The sequence below is a fragment of the Lichenostomus cassidix genome, chromosome 8, assembly GCF_008360975.1.
Source record: "Lichenostomus cassidix isolate B80296 chromosome 8, HeHo_3.0, whole genome shotgun sequence".
Lineage (NCBI taxonomy): Eukaryota > Metazoa > Chordata > Aves > Passeriformes > Meliphagidae > Lichenostomus > Lichenostomus cassidix.
The window spans coordinates 7,917,252-7,934,433 of record NC_139489.1 but is presented as its reverse complement, the minus strand read 5'-3'; the positions used below and the strand labels follow the sequence as shown (position 1 = coordinate 7,934,433).

Genomic DNA, 17,182 nt, shown 5'->3' with positions numbered 1-17,182 from the left:
GAAATTCTGATTTAGTATATCACATTAGGAGATCATAGTTTTTCTTCCTAGCAACAAAATCAATTAAAATTCTAACCTGTTCACTGGCTGGGCTGCTGCTATTTATTTACAGGACTCCCAGCCAGAGCACCTGACAAGGTTTAGAGGGAGAATTCCTCATCCCCTGATTTAGATTTTTTTTAAAATTTAAACATCCTTTGGGTAAAAGTGCCAAGCTAGGATTTCTCTTCTGTTTTTCAAGGGTGTCTTCTGAAGCAGAGCAGTTTCTGTAGCTCCTATTGTATCTTTCTCTCTAAGGAGTTGGATGACAACTGAGTTTTGGTGTAAAACAGCATCTCATTCCCCCAAAATTCATGACCAAAAGCTGGTGGGCAGACAGGTACCCATGGAGTCGGTTTTTGTCCACAGCTTGGGACCTTGTGGCTTTTCATCCTTTCATTCTGTGTTGTCCACAGAAATTGAGAGTGGGGTTAGTATGAGAGGGGAGGGAAGAAAATGTTTTTTTGTCTTCTTGGCTTCCTTAAAATTTGACCTCCATCTGTCCCTATAAACTGGCCTAGCTCTAGTCTGCTGCCTTCAGCTGAGTTGCTGAGTCTCCTCTCTTGTCCTTCCAGCTTCACCCTTTCAGCTTTCACACTGGTCCCAGCAGCAGCTTCTGTGCCTTTCCCCTGGCAATAGCCCTGCTCAGAAAGTGCATTGTGAAAGAACTTATCCCTTGAAATACTTTGGCTCTCTCCACACGATATCTACAGGCAGACATCTTCTGTCTGATGGAAATTTGCAACGTGCCATGCCTGCCTGTGACACACAGTCTGCAGAGATCACTTAGAGGGGTGCTGAAACAATCACTTGCAAGGACAGTCAGCAGAAAGGACATTTGTCATAGCTCACATTCATTCCCAGGGCCCGATCCTGCAATGTTTTGCTAACTAAAGACGTTTTGAAATCTTGCCTAAGTACCCAGGGTGTCAGAGCCAGACATGTGCCGGAAGCACTGGGTCTGCTGGCTGATGGGGCTGTGACTCCACTGGGATTGCACCCTGAGCAGGAGGGCTGCTGAGGCAGGGGACAACCAGGTACTGGCCTGAAAGAAAAACAATATTGGCTGCAGAGGGTGGGCTGGAGATGCTGTGCTCTGCCTGGGTGGGATAAACTGGGAAGAGTTGACCAAACCGTGACAACTCAGACCAAGCTGAGCTGGCTCATCCCCAGTCACCCTGGAGACTTGCAGGAGCAGGCAGCTGGTGCTGAAAAAGGCTTTCCAAATTCCTGATGTCTCTGAGCATTAACTCAGGTGTTGGTGGAGCCAAGGGCACTGTGCTGAAGTGGAGCTGAGCTGTGACTTTCTCCTATCCCCAGCTGCCTGTGTCCTCCTGCCATGGGGCTCTCTGGAGAGTGGCATCCAGCTCCAGATTTAGGGATGTGTCTGCAAGAGAACCCTCCCACCCCTGTGCCTGTGCAAGAGGGGTCTCTTCAGCCAGGCTCTGGTGTGAAACAGGAGTCACCACAGTGGACTGAATCCCTGAAAACCTGGCTTTGAGAGAGCAGGTGACCCCATCCCAGCGTGTTGGACGACTCCTGGTGTGCAGCACCGGGTGGCACATCTTCCCAGGACACTGTATATCCCTGTCTGCCAGACAGAACTAGCCCAGAGGCCCCTGCAAGCATCAATAAGCTACCCTCACCGTGGGCCTTACACTGCCAAACAGCTGGAAAGCAGGGGGAACAAACCCCTTTTCTTCTTTTCCCTGTAGATATTAATCCTCACATGCACAAAACTCTGGCAGCTTGCGCTGTGATTGTCATTAAACTAATGCCTTAAGAGTGTCTTCTTGGTTAAGTTAATGTATCCCAACGAGGCTTTTAAGCTTCCATTTCAAAGCTTTGTTTACAGTTAGGGTGAATCTAGCAAATGAGTAGGATTAAGGTGTCATGTAAAGCATGAGCCTTGCTGGGACAGAGTAGTTTTAAGCTTTGTAAAGTTTATACCTGAGCCCTTCATCTGTTTTAGTGTCTTTTCGATGTCCCTCTTTAGTGAATAAGAGGGATTTGAATGAAACAGCAGTAATTATCACTCAGATTTCAGTTGTGAAACCAAGTCGCCTTTGAAATCCTCCCCTCTTTATTTAGGGAGTTTAGGGAATATTATGTAATGACATTTGTAACAATCTTGAGCTCACACAGAAGGCAGAGACAAAACTTTTTGTGCTCTCTGAGATTGTACAAAGAATACCTCAGGGTGATGGCAAGAGGTACCTTGGACTTCCCATGGTGGGGAGAGCCCTGTCCCGAGCCCGTGAGATGTGACAAGGGAGGTGGAATTGATCCTGAGCACCAAAGAGATTTAGCAGTGATCTGGGCAATCTTGCCTGACTTCCCAGGGAGTAACTCTTTGCAAATGAGGCTGATTTCAGATAACTCAGGCTGCACGTTCAGCAACACACGGCCAAAATGAGCTGTCACTTCGAAAAGATGTTTGTTTTTCACTGGGAAACACTGGCTACCCAGGGAGGACCAGCTGAGCTGCCGTGCCTGTCGGTGTACAACAGCGTTCTGCGTGTTTCATGCTCGTACCACCTTCCTGCTGCTTCCAACAGGTTCAAACAAGCAGTAAGAAATGCCCTTTCCAGATTAGATTCCCAAGCAATAAATAGTGTTTTCCACCCTGTTACAAACAGACACAGCACCAGCTGAAATTTTAGTTGAAACACATTTCCTGCAGAAATTATCGGTCCCTGTGGTAGTGTTAGGTTTTGTCTGGATGCTGCCAGCTGCTCACTGACAGTCTCTGTGCTGGAAATGTTACACCATAACTTGCTGCTATTCTGTGCAATACTTTGCCCTTTGCAAACACACAGCTTGAAGACATTCAGTGGTGTTTCTTGGAGGTCGGGATTGAGTGGGTAAAGTCAGACAGTGATGGGGAGATGGGCAGTGGGTGCAATGGGACCAACTGAGATTGGCTTTGCCAAGTAATAATGAGTTTTTAGCAAATTATCATGTGGGAGTCAACACTGCCCAAGCTCTGAGCTACATCTCGAAGTATTGGGGGGTCAATCACCACTTCTGCTATGACATGTTTAGATCCTTTCTATGTGGAAAGTTCATATAAGGACTGCAAGTCCCACAGGGGCAGATGATGCAGCTGCTGTGTTTATACAGGGCAAGAGCAATTCTGCGCTGCCCTCCGCCGCCTCACTGCAGGGGTGTAACGCCGCGACAGGGGGGTGGCAGGGCAGGGATGGCCCGGAGTGACAGCGGCGTGCTCAGGCCAACACTGACCTCCAGTGGAAAGCCCAGGGAAGCCGCTCCCGGCTCCCGGGGGTGCTCAGCATGTCCCGGCAGCAGCCCGGCCTTTGAGGTCCTGTTCACGGCCGCGGAGGATCAGGACACCGGCGAGTTTTGGGGTACGGTCAGGACGAGACTGAGGGAAGCTTGTTCAAGGAGGGTCGTTATGAAACAGAGTGGGCTGGATAAAATCTCCAGGCTTAAACCACCAGTTGCTCACTCTGGGGAGGTTTCAGAGAGGAAGGGTGTCTCTGGCTATTCCTTCTTTTACTCTTTTCCTAAGCCATCGCAGGGCACAGGATACACGATTGGGCTGTGTTGGCTGTCCCCTGCAGCTCTTCTCCCTAGAGTGAAAATAGGGAAACGAGTGGAAGCACAGTGAGAATCTGTGCCCTTGATGGAAGGGGAGGGGTCGGTGATGACAGGTCACTCCTCAGCAGCAGCCAGTCTCGCTGGCAGCCTGACTTTGTGTTTGAAATGTGCTACACGGTGTTTGAAGGGCAGAGCTGGGGGCTGGCCTGGCTCTTAACAGCGCCCAAAGTGCCAGGCAAAGCAGCAGAGCCTGAGCATTGGCAGCACAACACCTACAAGCTCTTGGGAGAACATCTGGGGTGCAGTCATTTTGCAGCCTTTGTGCTGTGGTTGCTGAAGTGGTTACACTGCAGCAGTGGGGTTTATGAATGTAATGAATCAACTGTGCCATCCCAGTGCCAGCAAGCAGCTCTGGCTTGTGGCAGCTCAGGGTGCTGCATGGAGAAAAGGTGCACTTTAGCTACTTTCATTTGTGGCTGGGGAAAAAGTTAATTTTCTATTTACATCAGCATTGCTGAGTCAAAGGCAGAAGTGTATGGCCTCTGCAGAGAGTGGGCTCGATGGCCTCAGACGTTTTGGGTGCTTTCCATCTGCACCAGAGTCATCTCATCTTGGTTTTAAAACTCCCCTGCTAATCAGGTGCTGGAAACCAAACCAAATCTGTAGACCCATTTTCAGCAAGTTTCAGGTGATCTGATCTGGCTGGAGCAAATGGACCTCAAAAAGCACAAAAGTGTACAAGCTCACTGGCCACCATGGCTCTTGGCTCAGAGCAGGCCATGGGTTTCAACAGAGGAATTAAATCACCTGTGTAGGTCAGGACAACCCAGATTTGGTTATACTCTTTTCAGATGTTCTCTGCTTGAAAGACAGGAGACTGAGTAAACCTAAGGGGACTCTGCTGTGCCTCATTATTTTCAGTTTCAGAAAGATTCTTATAGCTGTAACTCCCTCTCAAGAGCATCCCAACCAGCACTTCTCCACAACAGAGATGCATTTACCCACGGGAAAACAGGAGGCTGCCAAACCAATCTCATCCTTTAGAGTCTTTACCCTCAAGAAATCACAACTTTTGCCATCCCAAGGACACAATTAGGGAACATTTCTTGCCAGACCCCAAAGGCATCCCAGCAGACTTCCGTGTTTCCTAGAGATGGCAAAACTGGCCACTTGGTCGAGATGCTCCTTCCAAGTCACCCTGGAAGTGATGGAAGGGGAGTTTGGTTTTGCCTCCTGCACTGTAGGCAGCACCCACGAGGTGGCAGCCAGGTGACACCCTGGCCAGACCGTGTGGCCCACCCTCAGCTCTCCTGCCCACACCCCACCAGCTACACACCCTCTCCGAGCAGCATTTACTCCTCCCTGGTTACTTATTGTTAGGTTTCCCACAGTGTTGGTTTAAGCACGTATCCATCCTCCCCCGGCTCGAAGCCCTTTCTTTCCAGGCTGTCTGCTGCTTGGATTCTCCCCGAGCTGATGCTCACCCTCTAAGTATAATTGCAATACAAAGTAGTTTCAGAATAGCGTGCAATAGTGGCTAATTATTTGGAACAATTATACATAACAAAGACAGAGCCAAGCAGCAAGAGGGCTTAATTGTCTGGCCAAGCATGAAATAGCACAGGATTATCGCTCACAGGGGGAGGGGAGGCAACAGAGGAGAATTGCCCCATAGAATAGGCAAGAATCCAGCCTGCTCTGGAAGACAAAGTTTACTGAAGAACTTGAAAATTCCCCGTTGAAGCATCTTCTGAGATGGCAGAGAAGACATGAAAAGGATAATGACCCAGAATATGGGCTTAAGGCACAAATCCCTCCACTGACAGACTCCAGGCCTACAGGCGCTTAAGAACATGCTTAAATTTTAAGCACATGAATAGTCCCCTTTGACGGCTCACGTGCTTAGAGTTAAGCTCAGGCATAAGTGTTCGTAGGATTGGAGCCCAGATTTTTATTGCAACTAGGCTCTTCTCAGTAATGACAGGAAATAAGAGATGTGTAAAGTGCACAAGCTCCCCGGGCAGTGCCATGAAGCCCTTTGCTCCATGTGAGCGACAAGGACCTGTGGTGAGCTGTGGCAACATCCACGCCTTTCCTACCTGCCACAGAGCTGGGAGAGGGAAAAACAACTGTGCTGTGGTGAGGGCAGAATCTCCAAGTCGTGAGTTGAGCCTGAGAGCCCACAGGTGTGGGTGAGAAGGTGAGGAGGGTGCAAAATGGAAAAAAAATCACCATTAAAACCTAAAAAGTGCTGTGCGTGTTGCTGGAGTTCAGCCTTGCTTGAGAGCACCAGAGAGCATTGTCTTGGAGAGCTTCTGAGTTGGTGTGGAAAATAAGAATAATTTTCAGTGAAAGTGATGAAAATATAGAAGAAAAAATCCTGCAGAATATGAAATCGATTCAATAGCAGTTCCTCCCCATATATTCTCTGCTTATGCATGCACCTGCTATTTCTGCAGAGTAAGTTTTGTCTCTTGTGAGATCTTCCTTGCTCTTTCTCCATATCTGAAAGGGTGTTTTTTGCAAGGCTTCCCATTTCTACATGACAACTACCTACTGGGCACTAGTACTTGTCCCTCTGCTTGAACCTAGTTCACTGTTTTTCAATTGTCTTTATGACTGGAAGGATTTGTTTTTGTTAGTGGGACAACAGCTTCGTGCTGGTGACTGCAGGTGTGCTGTAGTGGTAGAAAAAGTGGCAGGTGTGGGATACCCACAGAGTGGGAGCTGCTAGAGGAGGAGGTGACCCCACCACTGCCTCCTGCAGTGCGCCTGGGACCTCAGCTGTGGCTTGGGCATCAGCACCCACGGGTGCAGGAAAGCTGCCAGCAGCCACTGCAGGGCATTATATGATACATACAGCCTTCTTACCCAGCCACATGTGCAGCCTCCTGCCTTTCTCAGGCACAGACACGAGCTATGCAAACACCCACATCCCCTGTTTCTCCTTCACGCCCATGCGGGGTGGGGAATGAGGGACTGGGCAGTGACATCCCCTCTGGGGAAGAGTCAGGCCAGCCTATGCCAATGTGGGCTGAGATGTCCCTCAACCACTCAGGACCTTGCCAAACCACCCCGATGCCTCAGTGCATCACCAGCCTGCCAAGACGTGCCTGTGCAGCAGCTCAGAGCAGCAGGGCACGGGTGGAGGATTTTCTCTGAAGCCAGAGGTTAATTATGCTTTATTGGATAATTTTCAGCTGCCAGCGCTGGCAATAAAAGGGATTTCCTCTAGATGGCACGCTTATCTCTGCACTGGGAGGGAAGCCCACTAGTCTGCATCCCCCGCAGGACCCCAGCCATGTATTTGCAGGGAACAGATAACTTATGTCCTCTTATATCACAGTTTCAATTCTCAATATCTATACAAAAGCCTGGGAAATGGTAATTAGCAAAAGACATTTCATATTGACCCCTGTTGGGATCCAGTTAGCTCAGTGATGCTAAGTATCCATTTTGAAGAACTCTGGTCTTTCCAAGTAATATAAAACCAAATGTAAAACATCAGCCATTCCTTCATCAGCCCTAAGTGTTGCTTCTTCCATATGAGTGATCCAGTTTCCTCTTCCCAGCAAGAATAAGCAGAGGCTTACCTGCAGTAAGTGAAAGAAGTGGGGATGTGTGTGTATGTGAAGCCTCAACACCCCCAGAGTGGCTGGATTAGTTTTAATCTGTGTGTCGACAGGTTTTCCCATCTCTTGCCCCTGTGCAGCTTGGGGTAGCAATTTCTTGCAGTGGTTTGAAGAAAGGAACAGAAGTTCACTCCAGTGTGGAGCTGGGATTCACCCTTCTGTGCAGATTCAGCCACAGATATTAAAGTGGTTCCCAGTTTGATAATTTTTCCACTTGGCAGTTTTTCACTCGGTGAGGGGAGAGGGTTAAGGGTTCTGCCTCTGCTTCTCTAAGTGTGTGAGATACCTCACCTCCCTTCCCAAACTTTATGTTGCAAATTTTTCTCTGTTTATTCAACTCCTTCCCAAGATGGGAACAGGGAAAAGGAGCCCCGTGCTGTATTTCTGTGCAATCTAATATAAGGTCAAGAAGCACAATATATTTATGAACCTCTTTATGAGACAGATCTGGATATATCAGCATGTACATGCAGGGCTGATATTTCAGAAGGATACAGCAGAGATACCCAAATCTGATCCCTAGGTGGACATTGCTGGATACTTCCAAATGCAAAGACTCCTATCTTCAACTGTTTTCTATAGTAAAAAAAAAAAGCTTAACACTTTTTATACTGATCAAGCTGTATTCCAGTAATTTTCCACCTTCTCTGTCATTTCCTCATTTGAAGGCCCTCTCTGTACTGCCTCTGGCACCCAAGTTGAAGGTCCTCAGCTGGCACTTCTGACAGAGCTGGACTTTTGTGATCTCATTGAGTGAAGTGGGCATGAGCTGCTGAACTGCTGAGTGCAGAAAACTCAGCATCAAGGATTTCCTGGACATGTTTGGCATGATCAGATGCTAACATGGAAAACCTGGACTCAGAAACCTCATCATGAGTTTCTAAATCCTTGTGGATCTGGCCATTTATTTAGGTTCTTGCACTGGTGCACCCACTTTTGGAAAATCTGATTCCCTCCCACATATATCTCTCACCTCCCAAAAATCCCCTAAAAATCCTTCCTTCTATTTTCAGGGGATTTTGGAAAGAATGAAGTGATTTAGCAGGCTTGTTTTCACAGGGATATTTTTCCTTGTGTGGTAGGCACAGTTACCAGGCTGTTCTACACACATTGCCATGTGCCAGAGCATAATTGCCTTCCACATGCATCAGCCTTTGGCTAATGTGTTTTTTATGGCAACCAGGAGAGCTGGCTTTGGTGAGTCTCAAAAGCGCACCTGGTGGTTTATGGCTTGAAATCGCTGCGTTCCTCTGAGTCATGGAAGTGTGTGTATCTCTTTTCATGTCGGATTGCTCAAGAACAGTACCAAAAAAGGGCTTTTAGCAAGTCAGAGTTAATCAGTTGAGTGTTAAGCTGTGCATGAGTTTGCCTAGTGGGCTTCAAACCCACATGGGATGGAATCGGTATGAATAGAGAGCAGGAGGCAAAGTTCTGGAACTGCAAGCCCCAAAGTAAGGTCCTAAAGTCAGATCAGAGCACTTAAATAAACTTGTTTTTAAGATATTTCCCACTCATCTGAGGAGCAGAAAAGACAGGGATAATTGTGCTCCAAAGTTTCATGGAGACTCAGCCCTGCACATGGGGTTCTGGGGAAAAGCCTTCATTGAAATCCAGGCCTTTTTTGGTGTGGATTTTGAGACACCTGCATTTGTAAAGTCAACAAACCCGAGCTGTCCAACATCTGAACGCTGCAGGGATGGATATTGGCACTTGGCTCCGGTGGTTTCCAAACCGGGAATTTCACATATCTCTCACTATCTGTCACCACCATTCCCACTGACCTCCCTGTGCTGGGAGCTCGTGGTGTGCAGGCTGCAAACTGATCTTTGCAAGCTGGGAGCTGGCAGTACGGGGCTGGAAAAAAGGTTGAACTGCAGGGAGCACTGAAGGTCTGAGCCTTGGATATGGAAAGAAGAGAAATAATATCAAAGGAAATCGCATAAGTGGAAAAAGAGCCCCCTGGGGCAGCCCAGGCAACAGCAGGTCTGTCTTGTTCATGTTTTTAGAGAAGTTAGAGGTCAGCCAAGCTTGATAACGAGGTAATAAAGAAAAATCCATCACTGAGCCTTGGGGGACTTGTAGATGCGGTTCTCATCAGAATAAACGAATTTAGATGCTGCTCGGCAGAAGCAACAAGAACGATTATGTATCACAAACCAAACAGATCATCTAGAAGGGTCTGGGAACAGCGACGGCTGGGCTGGACCTGAACCTTCCACATTGCCCAAGGGCTTCACTTCCCGAGGCTTTGCCCCCCGCTAAACCCCCGCGCCGGGAGATGCTCCGGGCAGGAGCAGCGATCGCACCCTGCGGTGCTCCGGGCTTCGTCTTCCTGCCCTCCGACTGCACCCCCTAGCAAGTAACAGTCTGGGCGGACGGTCAGGGAAAGAGTTTTTCCCTGTGGGGAAAAAAATTTCCAAAAGTTCCTGGTCGTTGTGGCCAGTTTTGCAGCTTTCAGGAGCTCCGAGCCGGGCGGAGGCACCGGGAGATCCGGGGGGGAAACCTCGGCCGTGGGGATCCACCTGCTGAAGCCGTTAGCAGGGCATCAAACGCCGATCCCACACGCCTGGATCAAACGCCTCATTAAGACAGGCGGGGAAGACAGTGAAAATCAACTTAAAGGAGAAAAAGGAATCATCATGAGCGGCTGATGGCCTTTATTATTTTTTTTCCCTACTTTTGAGACTTTCTGGAGAGTCTCTCCACTCCAGCTGCACTCATTCCCACTCGCGTTTGATTCTGCAATTTAACGTGAGATGTAAAGCAGAGTTGGGTTCAAACGGGAAGCGACTCTGTCTGTAAGGAAATACTGCAGAGAGGAGAGCAGAAAAATTAAAAATCTGCCCAAGGAAAAATGCTTTCCTCCCAGCCCAGCGCGCTCGGGCTCGGCGGGGCGATGACAAGGCAATCATTTCGGGTAGATCAATAGGGTTTTTCTTTCGGGAGACCACATCATTTCTTACCCCGGCGCACATTAAAACGCGCCCGTCGCTCCGCGTGTGCATGCACGGCCGGAGTGTGTCTGTGAGCGTGTGTGTGTGAGCGTGTGTGTGCACCGTGTCTGCGATCCGACCATCTGGTTTGTTTCAATCCAGGGTTTCCCTTTGCTAAATCATCTCAGGACGGGTGTAGTTTAGGTACTTTTTCTCGTTTTGATTTGTTTCTGCAGCCGATCTTTCGTGGCGAAGCCGAGGCTCAGACCGACTCGGCGAACAGAAGCCGTTCGGAGACGGAGGGAGCGGAATTCCCTCACTGGCGTTTCATTGTGGGTCATTCTCGACTTAAACGGGGACAATACTGCGCCTCGAAACAGGCAGAAATCGTGTCGGTGGTGGGCGATGGGGACGCGCTGTTTCCCGAGCTGCGGCGCTCTGGGTGAGCGGTGCTGCCGGGGAGAGCCAGGTCCGGGCGGCAGCAGGACAAGGCACCGGCCGCATCCCATCAGCAGCGCCTCGGATCTACCCTGCTCGCCTCCCCCTTACATTTTCGGCCTCCTCGGGGTCCCCATGGCCACGACTACAGCAGCAAGCGGCTCCACCCGAGTTCCCCGTTGCCAGGGGCACCCCCGAGGTCTGCCCACCTCTCCAGCCGAGGGGAGAGCCGGCAGCCGGGGCAGGGCAGGGGTGGGCAGGCAGCAGACACCCACATCTGTTTCACTTCGAACCGTGCGGGACCAGCCTCCAGACGGAGCGATCGGGAGGCAGCCGCCCTGAGACTGCCGCGGGGGCGCGGAGGGGCGCGGGGGGCGGCGGAGCATCTTGTCCCCCGGAGCATCCCCCGAGCTGTCCTCTGCCCTCGGCCGCTCGCAGCGCGTCATTTTGCTGCCCCCCCGCCCTCCCCTGCGCCGCCCTGCAGAGGCACAAGGCGCAGCTCCCGGCGGTTCCTCGCTGCCATGAAATGCACCAAGTGGAAATTCAATCGCCCCGTTGTGTGTGTGGTCGAAATCTCTGGCAGCTGCTTCGGAATTTTTTATGACACTTTCGTTTATGTAGGGGAGGCATAACTATTATTTTACTTAATAAAAATGGAAAGCGGCTCGGGTCTTTTCCCTCTCCGCTCTCTTCCATTTGTTCTTCCCATCGCCTTTCCACCGGGCTGATGAACGGAGAGTTTAAACAATGTCGGTAGGAAAGATGCGGCATCTTCGAGGCATTTCTCCGTGTTAGATAATTAAATATACATGTATATATGAAAAAAATGTATATCAGGAAAATAAAGAATATAAATATAGGTATAGCTGAATATATATACATATATATATACATATATATACAGGCAAACAAATGAGAGGGAGATACATGCATATGTGTTGTGAACACATGATAGGAGCATCGAAGAAGTGTAAAAGTGAAAGCTCAGGAAAGCTACCCCAGGGCTGACACACGCCCGCGGGTCAGACTTCCCACCTTCCTGACAAACTCTCAGCACAGTTTTCCCCTCTATTTTTCCCCTTCGATCGAGAAATTGTCCCCGCTGGCCGCACTGGCGGCGAGGGAGGAGGATGAGACCGACTCCGTGCAGAGGCTCCGGCTCTGTAATCGCTGCTTCCACTGGAGATGTGCGGACCAAGACGTCCCCTTCTGCCCTCTCCTCGGGGTCCCTCCGAATTCTCCGAGCCTGTGCACCGAGTCGTTAGGGCTTGAGTAATTGTGACCGGCATTTGGAAGCGGGGCCGCGCAGCTGTTTGGCCCGGCTCCCCGGTATTAGTGCTGGAGATTTTATCACCAAATGCTCGCACCTGTTAACGGCAGAGACTGGCAATTCATCACCGCAGATTCTCACACTGCTGAACGTGGCCCTGGCGGGGGGACATCTCCTCATGGTACCCCTTTGGAGGAACCCATCCCCTTCCTCCCTCCCCAAGCATCCTCCCACGGGAAAGCAGGTACGTGTTTGCAGAGCGTCCAAGGGAAAAAGCCAAACCGAACCAAACAAAAACCTAACGGTGCGAGCGTGGTTCAGAGTGTCTGCGGTAGAGACAGGGACAACCTGCTGTCACAGCCACCCACGGAACATGGGGTGGGCAGCTTCAGCCGTGGATGTGTCCCCCGGACTGCGCCAGGGCGGCTGCAAGAGGGGCAGCGGGGCTCTGCCACCCACGGGGACACTGCTGTGGCTCCCGGGGACCTTGCTTGCCTCTGTTTGGAAGAAATTTCTCCCGCTTCGCCTGCAGCCCGCGACAAGGTGGGTGTCTGCTGCCCACCACCTCCTCTTGCCAGCCGACAGGGAAGCGGAGGCGGGAGAGCGGCAGACAGGAGATGCCGAGGCCGCAGGATATTCCCCTTCCCGAAGGGCTCCTGGGGCCTGGCCGGGCTGTGGGTGGGCCGCCTCGGAAAGTGGTACCCGGCCGGGCCAGCCCCTTCGGGCGGAGATGCGGGGACTCGGGCGCGGTCCCAGCACCCCTCGGACAGGCACAGCCTTTGCTTTGGTTATCTCTCGTAGCGGGGAAGGCTCGGCGGAGCGCTGCTCCTCGCCCTCCGGCCCGCACCTGCCCGGCGCAGCATCCCTTGCGCGGGCGGGAGCCCTCGGAGGAGGCGGGTTTCCAGCAGGGTGCTCCGGCCTCGCTGACGTGTCGGTGACGTAAGCGCGTGGAGAAGGGGAGCGGGGATCCCCAAATTCACACGACCCCTCAAGGGGGCCGAAGGCTCGGTCGTGGCGGAGTGAGGGTCCCTGTCGGCGAGACTGCGGGAGGTCTGCGGCTCATCCCCCAGCTTCGGGGATGGGCAGCCCTCCGGGAGACAAGGGACCCTCCGCGGAGCCCGCGCAGAGGAAGGCGACCTTCGCATCCCGCAGGAATGGGGTCTGAGAGCCTCCAGCATCGCGGGGCTCTTGGGGCTGGGAGGGGCTTTATCCGGCGTCGATCCCCCACTCCTGCAGCAGCCGGCTCCAGACGAAGCCGGGGGCATCCGAGCGCCAGGGGAATGGGCAGCGCCTTTCCTCGAAAGCATCCCGGGCGGGGGACACGCTCCCCGGGGACCGGGCCGGGCCGGGCAGCCCCTCGCCGTGCCCCGTGGGGTCTGCGGCGGGCGCCACGTGATGCCGGGGCGGCCGTATAAAGGCCTGGGGAGCGCTGGCAGCAGGCGCAGTGTGGGAGCGTTTCCACCGGGTCCCAGCTCGGGAGGGGTGGGGAGGGGGGAGCCGCCTTCCCCACTTCTGCCCTCCCCCCTCCCTCTTCCCCTGCCCCTCCCTTCCCCCTCCCACTCCCTCCCCCCAGCCAGGCAAAGAGCCGTCGCAAACCCCACTTTTTTTTTTAACCTTTTATTTTTTTCCTCTTTTTTTTTTTTCCCCCTGGTTCTCTCCTTTTATTATCATTATCACCATTATTTATTATCGCTGCTCCCAAGCTCCCTGCCCAGCCCACGGGCGCCCCGTCCCCCCGCCCCCGCCCCGCGCCCCCTCCGCCGCCCCTCCCTCCGCAGCCACCACCCCGCAGCCACCACCGCGGCCCCGCCAGCAGCGGCGCGGCGAGCGGGGCGCGGAGCGGAGCGGCGGCGCCGGGGCGCGGAGTCCCAGCGGCGGCCGCAGCCCTCCGGCACGGCCCCGGGCCCATCCCGGGAGCCGCCGCTAGGTGGGAGGGGGAGCCCGGCCCCGGCCGCCCCGGCCGCACAACAATGACTTTGGGCAGCAGCGGCGGCGGCGGCTGCGGGATCATGTCCGAGCGCTCCCCGGAGGAAGAGCCGCTCTCCGAGGTGGAGGACGCGGATATCGACGTGGTGGGCCCGCCCCAGGATGGGGGCAAGTACAGCGAGGAGGAGGAGGACGACGACGAGGACGAGGAGGACGAGGAGGACGGCGGCGATCCGCTGGGGCTGGCGCTGCCGCGGAGCGGGGCCGCCAAGGCGCGCATGGGGGGGTCCCCGGAGCGGCTGTCCCCCGCCGGCGGCTCGGAGCCGGCCTGCGCCCGCGGCGCCGCGCCCGGGGAGAAGGCGCCCGCGGGCGGCGGCGGCGGCGGCGCGGGGGGGAAGAACCCGCTGGTGAAGCCGCCCTACTCCTACATCGCCCTCATCACCATGGCCATCCTGCAGAGCCCCAAGAAGCGGCTGACGCTGAGCGAGATCTGCGAGTTCATCAGCGGGCGCTTCCCGTACTACCGGGAGAAGTTCCCCGCCTGGCAGAACAGCATCCGCCACAACCTCTCCCTCAACGACTGCTTCGTCAAGATCCCCCGGGAGCCCGGCAACCCGGGCAAGGGCAACTACTGGACGCTGGACCCCGAGTCCGCCGACATGTTCGACAACGGGAGCTTCCTGCGCCGGAGGAAGCGCTTCAAGCGGCAGCAGCAGCTGCACCCGCCGCACCCCGAGCTGCTGCTGCGGGCCGGGGCAGCCGACCCCGCCGCCTTCCTGCCCGGCTTCGCCTACGGACCCTACGGCTACAACTACGGCCTGCAGCTCCAGGGTTACCCCCACCACCACCACCACCATCCCGGTGGCGGAGGCGGCGGCGCCGCGGGCGCCTTCCCCTTCCCGGCGCCGCACTGCCCGTTACCGGCTCCGCCGCCTCCCGCCGCCGCCTCCGTCTTCTCCGCCGCCTCGGGGCTGCCCTCCTTCCTGGGCGGCGAGCTGAACTGCAGGAAGTCCTTCTACCACCCCCAGCTGAGCCCCACCGCCCTGCCCGCCGCCCTCCTCCAGACCCTCAAGCCGGACCCCTCGCCCGCCGGCGGCGGCGGCGGCGGCAGCGGCGGCACCAACCACCCCTCCCGGCCCTCTTTTTCCATAGACAACATCATCGGGGGGGCCGTGCCCCCGCCGCCCAGCACCAACCCCAGCGTCGCGCCCGCCGCGCCCTACCCCGCCGGCCAGGCGGGCCCCCCGGCGCAGGTCCTGGCCGTGCTCAGCCCCGCCTTGGCCCCGGCACAGCCCCAGGTCAGCCTGGCACACGAGCCGCTCCTCCAGCCGGCCCAGAACTTTTCCAGTAAAATCACAACCCTCAGCAGCTGTCATTTTTAAAGTGTGCTGGGGACTGGGGAAGGGGAGGGGGATGGGGGGGAGAGTCGCGAAGCAAACGGCCCCTTTCCAGCTCTCCCCCACTCCTCCGAAACTGCTCCCCTTCCCTCTCCCCGTGTCCCCCCCATCTCCTCCTGTTGTGTTTTAAGGTAGGAAATATTTCCTTTTTTTTCTTTTTTTTTTTTAATTTTTTTTTTTAAATTTTTACTTTATTTCCAGGCTCAGTGGCATCCAGATCTGTTTGTCTCTCTTTGCTCGGGGGAAAAAAAAAATAAATCAATAAATCGGGAGGGCGGGAGGAGGGAAAGACTAACACGATTTGGTCCTACAAGCGCCAAAGCGTATTTATAAAGTGGCCGTAACATAAGCTGGGACCTGGGCTGGTTGAACATGCAACGTCTTGTGAGGGGCGGAGGGGGAGCATGTGAAGAACGAAACGGTCTTAGGGTCAGAAATGTTTCCTTTGAGAGGTGCGGGTTTTCCGCGGGGCTCCCCCAGATCGCCTGGGAAAGCGGCCAGGGGAGCTGCGGACGCCCCCGGTCGCAGCGAGCCCGTTTTCGTTCCTGCAAGTCTCTCTGCCGGGTGGTTTTGCCATGTGTGTCTGTCTCTCCCCTGCTCTCAAAGAAAATGTTTTAATGGTCCGATCTTATTTTTGGTTTCTTTGAAGCTTCGGATTTGGTTTTAAAAGGCACTGTTTAAGGTTTCTTTGTTTTTAAGAAGAAGAAAAGTCGGTGAAACTCAGGACTGCGGTTTATTTTTTTTTTATTTCTTTTTTTTTTTTTTTTTTCAATTAGACATTGAAATGCACGTTGAAAAGAAAATCCGATCCGTCAGGAAGTTTGGAGAATTCCCATACTATTTTTTTTTTAATTCCCGTTTTCCCACCCCCTCTGTGCGTGGGTTTTTTGGTGTATTGGTAATTATTTGTATATAGATTATTCGGGAGCTAATGAGCGGAGTCCAGTTAACTCTTCACTGGTTGTGCATCCGTCATATCTATTTTATTGAGAGAATCTGTGCATAATTTGATGTGGAAAAGGCAACAGAATTTTGTCCACCGTTGGTGTAAATTAATAAATGTTTGTGACCTGGTTAAAAAAAAAAAAAAACAATAATCCAAATCGTTCTTTGCGATGTCTTTTGTCACGCTGAGAGCCGAGAGCCCCTCTCGGGCCTCAGGCGAGCGAGTGGCTCCCAGCCTCGGGCCGGCGACACTCGGGCGTTCGGCAGGGGCTGAGCGGCTCTTCCGCGGCCTGGCGCGCAGCCTGCGCGGGGCTGCTCCGCGCCGCCCCCCTGCCCACCGCTGCGCGCTGCCACACCGCCCGGGCCACCGTGGCCGTCCCCGCTGTGGGTCCGCGGGAGGGCAAGAGAAAGGATCCCCGGATATATTTTTTTTTGGTTGTTGTTAATTTTATTTTTTTGTTTCTTGGATTTTGGTGTCTGTCAGCAAAAAAAACTAAAACAAAACCAAACCAAAGCAAAAACCCCAAACCTGCGTGTTTTCACGGGGAAGGAGGTGGGGGCCGGGAGAAAGGTTCTCCCTTCTTCACCCTCTTTCCCCCCCACCTCCTTTTATTTTGTTTGGAAAAGTTGACACATGAGAAAATAAGTTGGAGGGTTTCCTCCCCGCACACACGTCCCCCTTGGGCCTGCAGCATTTGAATGACCGAATGAAACTTGATCGCTGCCTAAATTTTGCAACAACTTACAAAGTAAATAAACATCTTAAAGCGCTCCCTTCTCTTCCAAACTTACCCCCCCCCATTTATTTATTTCAGGGACCAAACGTGGCTCTTTGGTTTGTTTGTTGGCAGGGACCCTGATCGAAAGAATCGAGGCCTTTCTGACCGGGCAGCCAGCTGAAGGAGAAGGAGAAAAAGGAAAAAAAAAAAAAAAAAAAAAAAAGCTGAGACGTACGAGGCAGGGAGCGGGGGACGGAGCCGGTCCGCGGGCAGCGGGGCTTTGTGCGGAGCCCGCCGGGGCTCAGGCAGGAGCAGGAGCCGG

At 53.5% G+C, this 17,182-nt stretch overlaps 1 protein-coding gene across 1 annotated transcript; it reads left to right on the top strand.

The window, feature by feature from the left end:
• The first annotated feature begins 13,529 nt into the window (after positions 1-13,529).
• Positions 13,530-16,293, top strand: FOXD2 (forkhead box D2). Its single transcript, XM_085067653.1, is given in 4 exon segments — positions 13,530-14,630; positions 14,633-14,682; positions 14,684-15,327; positions 15,973-16,293. Coding segments are annotated over 3 exon segments (1,335 nt in total). The 5' UTR covers positions 13,530-13,843; the 3' UTR covers positions 15,182-15,327; positions 15,973-16,293.
• The last annotated feature ends 889 nt before the right edge of the window (positions 16,294-17,182 follow it).